We start from the raw sequence: 11,002 nt of genomic DNA on the forward strand, positions 1-11,002 counted from the left end.
AATTTAAAAGTTGCCTCAACAAAAGGGCACTTTGGGCACTCATCAGGAAAGGGGCGGGTGCTCAAGCCCCTCTAGCCCCCCCCCCCCCCTCTGCACGTCCCTGCTTAAATACACTGAGTTGCTGCTATGTGATTGGCTAATTTGACATGTGCGTTAATCAGAAGGTGAACAGGTTAACCTAATGAAGTGGCAGGAGAAAACAAAATAGCTTAAAACAAAATAGAAAGGGCAATCACAATAACAAAGTGTAATATATAAAACTGTTCGTACTTTCAGAACTGAGAGTTTTCGGGAGTTTATAAAAATATCATGAACGACACAAAGCAGAAAACAACAGAGACGTTTTATTAATAAAAGTAAAATTAAAAACCCTCCAAGTCATCTGTATACTGTGTGACATCGCGATGTGCCTGTCCATCATCGTTAAACGGATGAATTGATAGCTCTTCAGCTGATTGGTCCTGAGCTTGCACCTTCAATGACGTCAACAACAAGCGACTGTCCTCGGTCTGTTTGTCGGCTGCTGAGCTAACAGCTGCACCGATTGTGTTTTGGTTTGCTTTTGCCTCCCATGTGCCCTTATCATGAGGTAAGAAACACAACAGCGTCAGCTTTCCAATCGCGTCGGCTAGCTTGTCAGTGGGAGTTCCGACAGAGCTGCCGCTCCACCTGAAGCTGCGGTAGCCTGTTAGCTTAACAACTAGCTCCATCCCAAGACCAGCACCTAATGTATGCGGAATGCGCAACCATTGCGGATGTGGTGCAGAAAGAAATGCGCATCGATGCGACATATCGCAGACGTGGAGATTACAGGGGGAAAGCAAACGTAGCCGTTCTGGTTCTCGACATAGTTGTAAGCAGCATTTTTTGATGGATTTCAGACCTGGGAGGCGATCCTCTGCCCTGATGTTTCGACTCGGTGTTAAACAAGTGGACGTTTAGATACAGCACTCAGCCTTCTTCTGGTGTTTTACACACTGCACTTAGGTTTGCATTAACATGTCAGTACTGGTGGAAATGATAGAAATGGATTTTAGAGGTTGGAGCTAGCGATCAATCAGACAATGTTATTTTGTATCTCTCTACAACAATGATTTAAGCAGCTTTAATAAATGTGCTAAAGCGGGTTTAAGACTGCTTTAACTTTACGTTTCCTGAGAACCACCTCCCCCTCGCACTTTTAGTGTGTGGCAGCTGTACCCTTAAAAGGTTGATAGTTATGTGTACACAGAAGAGTTGTATTGTCTTCAGCAGTAGGTTCACCTCTGCTTTGAACTTTTGTTAATGGGGCAGAAGCTGTCAGTATCAGAATTGGCCCGCCAGTCAGTTCTGCTGTAAATCAGGTCTGATCCATGACTGAGTACTACGAGGAGGGGGGGCTGCTGTACGAGCAATCACCTCCCATGCACATCAAAGTGGAGTCTCCGGAGGGACCCTTTGGGGGGGGAGCCTCAGAGAACGGCTTCCCCCGGGAGGATGAGGATTCGGAGGGCAGCTGCGACCAGAGCAGCGGATTACCCGGAGGACTCCCCTTCAACGTTGTGGTGGTGCATCCAAACATCATGGCACCTGGCATGTCCTCAGATGACCTTTTGTCCATTGAACAAAGTAAGCATATTTGTAACGGCAGAGATTCCTGAGGCACTCTATTGGTCTGAATTATAAAGATATTGATTAAAAGTTGTAAAAATATAAAAGAACTGGAGCAATAGAGCAAAAAAAAAAAGAAAAAAAAAAAAAGAAAATACAAGCTACTGTTGATCAGATGAAGACTGGGTCGTTGTTTTGTTTTTTTATCTGCAGTTGTTTTATATTTTGGCAACTTTTATTAACTATCTTTATAATTCCAACAAACAGGAGTCTGTTTGCTTTTATGCTGTTGATTTGCCCTGCTGATGAGCACCTGTTTAGAGTAATTCTAAACATGTGCATGGCACATGGAAAACGGAGTTCTTTCTTTTTATCTTTTTTGTAAACCAGCCTTACTCCTAATGGAAATCCTTGTGAAATTATTGTCACCCTTAGTCAGCAAAATCATCTGGATTATGCAAAAAAATACTTTTTATTATTGTTAGAAAATGTGTAGCTACATTTTAGTGATGGAAGAAAATTCTGATGTCACAGGGCTCAGAGGTTTGCCAAGAGTTGTTGTACTTGCCCATGTTGTTGTTTAGCACAGTTAAAATAAGACTGCTAAAGCTCTTGACACTTATATTTATATATTTATTTTTTTCTTTCCCATTTGGCTTTCCTCTCAATTTTCTCTTGACAGACCGAGCTATGTCAGCTGCACTGGCTGCTGGCGGCGCAGGAAAAAGAAAGAGTCGCTTCAGCGGAGCGGAGCTTGAAGTGCTGGTGTCCGAAGTTACTCGGTGCGAAGGAGAACTCTTTGGTCCGGCAGGGAGGCTCCGGCGACGTGAAAGAGAGCGCATCTGGGCAGGGATCCTGGAGAGAGTAAATGCTGTTTCCAGAGTCCCGCGAACCCTTAGAGAGGTGAAGAAGCGCTGGGATGACTTAAAGAGGCGCAATGGGGGCAGACTGGCGGATGCCCGCCACCGCAGCTGTTACCTGCCATCTAGCAGAGGGACCTCAATGCTCGGGCGTCCTTCTCAGCCAAGCCCCAGGCTTCAGCAAGCCAGACAGAAGCAAAGCACCAGACCAAAGCCCAGTTTTCCATGCTTCGCTGACTCTGATACAGGTAAACTGTTGTCTGAGAACTGGGTTTCTTTTTAGATTTTTAAATGCAACTAATTTCAACAATGCTTGTGTCCATTTTTATTAATAAATTAACTAATTTATTTTCAGGTGTAGGAATGGAAGGATCAGAGAGAGATTGTTTGGAGAAAGATGAGGACAATCTTGAGCGTGACAGAGACATAGGAGAACCTGAGTGTGAACCTGTAGAGAACAGTATGGAGGACAAACTGGGATTAGGCCTTGGTCTGGGAATAGGACCACCCCCTCCATCAGAACGATGGCTGCCACCTTCTCCTCTCTACAGTGCTCCTTTCCTCAATGGTAGCCCGCAACCCAGCAGTCCTCAGCCATCCCTTGGAGCACAGCAGGGTCCTCTTGAAGCCCCTCTACGGAGTTCCTGGCTCGAAGATGAGCTACGAGGGTTGGGGGAAGCTGCAATTCAGCTTGGAAATCGGGTAGAAAAGAGTCTGCGGGAGTTTGGCGAAGGTTTCAGACAGGACATGAGAACACTTGTCACTTCACAAGAGGCATTAGCAGTCAGTCTACAACAAAACAATGTCCTCTTGCAAAGGCTCTTAGGAGTGCTTGAGGCCCAGCAGCAACCACACCCACAGCAACATCGTGTACAAGCGCACCAATCACAAACACCTCAGCAGCACTTACAGCCACAGCCAGTTCAGCAGCAGCTGCAGCACACAGAATCACAACAACAGCAAATTGAAACACCACAGCAGTCACAGCTACAGCAGTCACAACAACATCAAACACAAATACAGCAGCAACCACAGGTCAGCCAGCATTCAAATAACCAGTCATCTGTAGCTGTTGTACCTGCACCATCATCCCCGGACATGCACGAGTGCACTTTTTCCTCCGATCCACCCACAGACACAAATGGAAGTATGCAGCGACCACGGCGAGGAAGAGCTGTTGACCACAGACGCAGGAGACGGCGCTGAGGAGAATGTATTCAGAAACTCTATAAACTGCATACCATCTGTATTTGATGTTTCAAAATGTGACAAACAAATGATGCTCTTTTTCTACTGACAGTATTTCAGTAACAATAGTTGTTTGGAGTGCTATGCCGTACTCTGGATCCATCTCGCACTTAGGTTTGTATTCAGACAGGACTGAAGCAGATATGAAAATTAGACACTTGAGATCATAGGTGGCCTTAACATTAGATTGGTTTCTCAGACATGTGTACATACTCATGTTCTAAAAGACTCTTAAAAACAGTGACTCTGTTGAGTGGCAACTTCACTCGTGGACTTTAAGAACTCAGAAAAATGACATACTGTAGGCAGTGATGTTCAATATGCATGTCTCTGTACATGGTTTGCAGCAGAGCTGCAAAGCTCAATGATGCTCTTACTAGTTCAGTACTGACTCAGCTCTCCTGATACACTAACCATGTTGTCATAAAGTACCTGTAACCTGCTGTTATTACCATATATTGTAGCTATACAGCCATTGTAATTATCTGCTAATGTATGCTTGTGCTTTTCAACAGTTTTATGGTACATAATTTTCCAACTTTGGTTGGACAATAAAGCTAGACTGTGTTCTGTTCAGTGCGTTTTGAGACAAAAATGATGTATTCAGAAGAACCGAGACTTTTTGGGATATATTTAAAAACAAAAAAGACACCATGACAAATACATCACAGTATGTTTTGGGTTTAAAATCCTATGTTTATGGTTGAATTTAAAAGCATACATAAGTATGTAGGAGCTATTTATGGTAATCTTGCATGCAGTGACATGGATGTATTTGTAAATAGTTGCAAAGAAACAGATTATTGCCATCACTTAAGTAGTTTTGCACAGGCTATATTTTGTAGATAGCTACTGTTCTGATGAAATGTAACTAAACTTAATAAAAGACAGACATGGACTCCAAATAAACCCAGCCAATCACTTGTGGATTTGTCACCGCATATAAAAATAATAATAATAAAATATCAGGGCTAATGTTGAAAAGTTAAGCTGATTTGATACAATTGTCAAGTGTTTATAAAAACAACTCCAAAACAGTAGTAAAGAGGAAACGCGTGATTTAACGTTTCAAAATATATTTACCGAAACGATGAAGTGAACCGTGCTGAGCGTAATTACCGTTTTATTTTGAAAGTTTCGACCGGAAATTTGATTCCTGACTAGCATGATCCTTGTGTGCTCTGGTCTGGACAAGGGGGTGCATGGGTGAAACATGGCCGCCGCAGACCCAGCGAAGTCTCCCAAACGGCAGAAAATAGCCGAGGAGGAGGTGGAAACAAGTGGGGAGAAAACCGAGGCGGTGGAGTCGGGGTGCAGTGCACGGCAGAAAGATGAGAATACGTGTAATAAAACCGGGGGTAGCCCCAACGATGAGCAGAGAGCTGATGTTGGCAGCGACGGCGGCGGTTGTGTTGCCAGCCATTCGGAGGTTACTGTCGAGTCCGGTGCTGGAGCCGACAAAACGACATGCATTTTACCGGAGGACCTGAGAGCGGCTGAAAAAATGGCCGAGGCCAGTGGCTGTGACCAGCGTCCATTCGACTGGTCCGAGACTGAAGATGACGGCAAAGAAGCACAGACGCACGCGGAGGAAAACGATAAGTGTGGTATGCTAACATTGTTGACGTATTTTACCGTTAGCTTTAGCCTCCGGGGCTAACCTGAGCTGTAGCTCTCACTGCTGGTTCTGTTCTGCACTGTGAGTTCTGCTGACATTATTGACCACAGCACTCCGAAGCATCAACCCTGCACCGCTGCTTGTTAAAGACGCTCATGATGCATATGCTAGGGTGCTGCATGCAGTTTGTCAGACTGTTTGTTTTTTAACTTGTTACTGTGCTGTTGTTTTTGTGTTTTTTTTTCTCTTGCAGACCTCAACAGTGTCTGTGAGGATGCTGAAGAGGTGCAGCAGGACAAGCGTGTTGACAGTGACATTGCCACAAATGCAGAAGAGCCACATGTGGAGGAGAAGAGCGCAGTTAAACCACAGAATAAGGATTTTGTGGGCGAAGTGGACGGCATAGAGGATGTGGTTGAAGACGATGAGGAGGCAGACCGAGGAGTGGATACTGATTTGACTGCTAAGCAGAAAAAGTGCCGCTTGGTCTGCAAAGAGTGCGGGAAGAGGTTCACCCGCCGCGAGACGTTCAACCTCCACCGGCACTTTCACGCGCATGAGGATGAGCTCACGCCCCTCACCTGCAAAGAATGCGGCCTTACCTTTCAGCACCGCAGCAGCCTCATCAAACACCGAAACGAACACAGGGAGAGTGAGGAGCCGCAGCTCATCACTCCAAAAAAGGAGGTGCAAACGATGGAGGAGGGCATTTTTCAGTGCGCAGAGTGTGAGAGGATATTCTCCACAGTCAGCCAGCTGAGGGACCACAACTGCAGCAATACAGTAGAAAAGCCTTACCACTGCCCCCTGTGCCGCCAGGATTTCCAGTTTAAGGTCTCCGTCACTAAGCACATGATGACCCACTCTCATGAGAGCGCCTTTACGTGCCAAGAGTGCAGTCAAACTTTCCCAAACACTACAGCCCTGCGCTTCCACCAGAGGTGTCACGCCGCCCTAAAGCCCTATGAATGCCCCGAATGCGGCATGGTTTTTAAACACTACTCCGTCATGGAAGACCATCGTCGCAAGCACACCGACAACAGCCGCTCTCACCTGTGCAACATCTGCGGTAAGACTTTCAAGTACAGCAGCCTCCTTCATCAGCATCAGTATCTGCACACAGGGCAGAAGCCCTTCCGCTGCCCCGAATGTGGGAAAAAATTTGCTTTTGCCCAGAACATGAAGGCGCACTGCCGCCAGCATAGACTGCGTGAAACCAACTCCTGTAGTGCACAGACCAGTAAGCAGGCCCCTGCTGCCGAACAGGAGGAGGTAAGAGGGCCGGGAAAGGAGAACGCACACCAGAGCGAGGAACCAAAACGCACATTTAACTGCCCCCTTTGTCCCCAGACATACTGTGCACCAGCTAACCTGAGAGCCCACATGCTCATTCATGAAGCAGAGTATGAAAAGCTGGAGAGATCACCTCGACTCCCAAAGGATGTGAACAAGTACTGGGATAAGGGACACACCTGCCCACACTGTCCGTCCATTTATCGGGACGAGTCCAGTTTAAATGTGCATCTTTTAAGTGTCCACAAGTCTGTTTCACAGTATTTAGAAAGACTGGCTGCTCCACCTAAAAAACAATTCACTCCATTAACCAGTGATAATGTGCAGGTGAAGTGGAAAAGCGAAAGCATAAGTGTTAAGTCATACAAGTGTTCAGAGTGCGGAAAAACTTTCCGCCACCGTTCAGTGTTGGAACTGCATATGCGCATACATTCCAAGGACAAGCCTTACCAGTGTAAAGTGTGCGGCAAGGGCTTTAGATTCAGTAGCTATTTACAGCAGCATCTCATCATTCACACAGGCAAGAAGCCATACAAATGTTCAGACTGTGGGAAGGACTTTGCCTTCCTGCAGAACATGAGAACGCATCAAAAGCTGCATCAGGAAAAACCCTTCCGCTGCACCAGCTGCCGCAAAGGCTACAGCGACGAGATCCAGCTGCAGCACCACATGTTGTCACATAACGGTGACAAACCTCACAAGTGTGACCAGTGTGACAAAAGCTTCGGGTTAGCTTATCTGCTCCGTGATCACATGAACACCCACACAGGAGAGAGACCTCATCGCTGTGAAGAGTGTCACAAAACCTTTTCGTGGTTTAGTAGCCTGCTGGTACACCAGAAGATCCACGCTCGTAAGCGGCAGAGTTTCAGCCAGTACAGTTCTTTTCCAATGAGCTCTAGGATGAGGGGGCGGGGGAGGAGGGGTGGGAGGCCAGTGTGGGGATTTTCTAGACCTTTAGGAGGCTCAGGGATGACTACTCCTCAGCAGCTTTCTTATCCGGTTTCGGTAGTGAGAGACGCTGAGCTCCACAGGAGGGCAGTACAGCCGCCATCTTCCATGCATGCATCTCGCATGGATTTACAGAGCAGGCAGCAAAAGGAGCAGTGGCTGTCCGAGCTACACCCTCAGCCAGTGCAGTGGAAGGTAGATGGTGGGGAAGTAATGCCTGTTCCATCATCGCAGCACCAACATGGAGCCCCACAGCAGACACAGTTTGACAGCTCAGTGCTACAGCAGCACCATCGGACAAGTTCATCCTGGGCAGATATTCCTCTGATAAGTCAGTCAGGCTCCACGTCTGTTCAGAGTTTAGATTCGGCACACACAAAAGACGGCACGTCTTCTGTTGCCGCCTCTCACCTGGTGTCCGTGCCAAAAAAATCCAGCCCGTCAGCAGTGAACGAGATGGTGCAGCACAGGCAGCACAAGCCTGTTTCCTGGAGCAGCACTCCCACTTCTACAGTGCTAGCTTCCACAAGTTCTGTGCAACACGAATTTTCTGTTCCCTCCTCCTACATAGACGGAGCAGCTCTGTGGAGTGTCAGGCCTACTCCACTAGTAAATTCACAGGGCTCACCAAGTAAGCTCGGGCAAGAGCTTCAGCTGCCAAGATGGTCAGTTATCCCAGTGTCCTCACAAAAGGAGCCGTCAACACCTCCTAAGAAGGAGGACAGAGTGTGGGACTTGAGTAATCCTCAATTAATACCTTCGACTGTTAGCCAGCCAGAGAAGCCATGGAACGGCTGTGAGCCGCAAAAGCCATGGGCTTCTGGCTTAGCAGGTGCATCCACCTCAGCTCAAATAGACCAAAGCAGTGCTATGCCAATTTCCAGTCCCGTCTCTCATGGGGCCAGCAGCACCTTATGGGACATACAAACACCACCAGGAATTCCAAAGACTATAAACTCCACGGAGAAGTTAGTAAATAATCAAGATTTTCAGCTGCAGCAAAAGCAGGCGTCATCTGGCTGGGCCAATGTACAGACAGCAACACAGAAGGTTCCCATTTCCATTCAGTACGAGCCTCATCGTTTTGGACAGGGCATGGGAACACCAGTATGGGGCTTCCAAAACAACCCAGTGGGTCCTCAAACCCTGCTTTCTGGGCAACTCAAACCAGGGAATGGACCGGAGCTGCAGCAACAACCAATGGTAACAGGCACTCAAATAATCATAAATCAGCCTTCTCCTTTTTTCTCACCTCCACTTGCTCCGCTCCCTCCTCTTGCTTTGCCTGGCCCTCACCCTCTTCACTCTGTCGCAGTTGGTGCACTTCCAAGACCTCCACACCCAAATATTTTTTTCACACCACAGGCGGTCATGAGCGAGAGGCCACACATGCCACAGACCCTGTCCCTACCTCAACTTGCCCCGCGGACAGAAACTCACAAACTTGGATCTCGTTTGCCTTTTGCCCCTGAACGGCTTCTCCAGTGCATGATATGCGGGTGCTCTCTTCCTCGGGAGCTGGATCTACAAATGCATTACTTGCAACATGCACAAGGAGAGATTTGACATTTCTACTCTAGCAACAAGACTTAGTTTTAGTTTTTTGTTTGTTTTTGTAATAATTTTATTATTTGGTGGAACCTCATTTATCACACATGGATGAGCATCAGCAAAAAGATGGGGAAGGTGAAACATGGTTTAGCCTGTACACTTGTTACACATTTTAAGTCTTTTGGCTTCAGATTAGATTGCACAGTCAGGGTGTGTTTTGACATGAAGGGTGTGTACACGTGCCATTCAAAGTGTTTTGCTGTCTTTTAAAATGCATATCCCAATACTTCTAGATTAATGAGGTTCTACTGTAAGGTCTACATTTCATTTATTGCCAATGACCTTTAGATTTAGATAATATTAGTACTTTTCTAGTTCCGGTCATATGTCCTGAATCATTTGTACTGTGTTTCTTCATGTACAGTATACTGTGTGCCTTTTTATGAGTACAGTCTGCATGTCTGCTGTCTTTGGTATCCTAGGCCTAGTTTGTGCTTATTAAGGTAGACTCAACAATGTGACCTCCCTCCCAAAATGCAGAGCAACTGTTTCAAAGATACTGTAAAGAAATGTGTGTTTTTGCTTTTGGAGAAGTGAGGGGGATTGTTGTGCTCACAGATTAGATTTGTCAGAACATAACAAGGAAAAAAAACTGTACACATACAGTATAATCCTCTTAGGGAGCACTTGTGATCACAGGGCCACTGGCCTGGTCCAAATATGCGACGAGTAAAACGCAAAACCATTTCTAATATGTAATTGTGATTTCACAGTAAGAGTTTTCTGTAACTGCAACACTTGGGGTGGCCATTGGGGATGGGGCAAATTGGCACCTTTACACAATTAATGACTGCTGACCAATAGCTCATTTTGTAAGAAATGTTAGACTTATGTGATGTTTTGTCATTAACATTTTTTTTTACAGTGGCAAGAAAGGAAAATAATTGGTTACATAATTTTTTGCTTCAATTGGTCCAGTCTGCATCTCTTACCAGAATAAGTATTTCAGATTGGAATGTACCCACGTTTGTAAAAATTAATTCCACTTTTTAGTGCGTAAATGTTTTGTTTTTGTTTTTTTGTGAATAATGAATGATCTCATTCCGTAACAGTAGATCTAGGTGAGTACATCATCACATCTCCTTCCGTTATGAAAATGGGCATTAGATTAGCTCTGGTGGCCCGCCAAGTGACTGACAATATTCATTACTGCTATCTGCTGTAGAAATAAACAAATGGTTCATATGTAAAAATAAAATGAAAAAAAAAGCCACAAAAAGAAGGAAAAGCAAAACAACTTCCTGTGCATTTCAACATTCATCGATTCAGAAACGTGCCCTTCTACCTCTATCCACTGTTTTAGCATGGAAGATTTTTCCCATGATGTCTACATATTGGATTAAAATAAAAACCTGCCTTTGATTATAAACTTGTGTGGTGCAGTACTTCACAGTTAGCATAAACCAGCATTAGCACTTGGACATTGCTATTATAGGGAACTCCTTAACCTTAATATGACAGGGTAGGATCAATTTTGAACATGTGCTATCAGATTTATTTTTCCTCCCCAGGAATTAGGTCACTGAATAATGGAAAGCTGTATGGGTTTGTGCATAACCCATGAAAATATGTTTTGCATTATAGGCTTTATTTATTGTGATTTTCTATGTTTAGTCATTACATTGTAATCTTTTTCACAGTTTAGAGACCCGGAGTAGCAAGATTTACTACTTGTAGGAGCCTTTAAATAGATATTTAATGCCGAATGAGACGATGAAAATGACTCTGTGAATGATGGGTTAACTCCTTCAATGAATAAACATTAACTTATTTGGAGAAAAACCCCCCAGATAAAACGTGTATGAGAAACAAAGTCATGAAACATATTCCT

The 11,002-nt window shown here is 45.2% G+C and overlaps 2 protein-coding genes across 2 annotated transcripts; both read left to right on the forward strand.

The window, feature by feature from the left end:
• Positions 1-509: 509 nt before the first annotated feature.
• On the forward strand, positions 510-4,135 carry LOC146622305 (uncharacterized). Its single transcript, XM_085365040.1, has 4 exons — positions 510-589; positions 1,294-1,608; positions 2,273-2,698; positions 2,806-4,135. Exons 2-4 carry the CDS (start codon positions 1,353-1,355, stop codon positions 3,654-3,656), a joined length of 1,533 nt encoding a protein of 510 aa, XP_085221166.1. The 5' UTR covers positions 510-589; positions 1,294-1,352; the 3' UTR covers positions 3,657-4,135.
• A 775-nt stretch (positions 4,136-4,910) lies between these two features.
• On the forward strand, positions 4,911-9,126 carry LOC146622306 (uncharacterized). The gene is made up of 2 exons (XM_085365041.1): positions 4,911-5,305; positions 5,570-9,126. The coding sequence occupies exons 1-2, from the start codon at positions 4,912-4,914 to the stop codon at positions 9,124-9,126; spliced, it is 3,951 nt and encodes a 1,316-aa protein (XP_085221167.1). The 5' UTR covers position 4,911.
• The last annotated feature ends 1,876 nt before the right edge of the window (positions 9,127-11,002 follow it).

Source organism: Diplotaxodon limnothrissa, linkage group LG11 (genome assembly GCF_057381915.1).
Source record: "Diplotaxodon limnothrissa isolate DT_005_m linkage group LG11, D_limnothrissa_male_GT1.1, whole genome shotgun sequence".
NCBI classification, from domain to species: Eukaryota; Metazoa; Chordata; class Actinopteri; order Cichliformes; family Cichlidae; genus Diplotaxodon; species Diplotaxodon limnothrissa.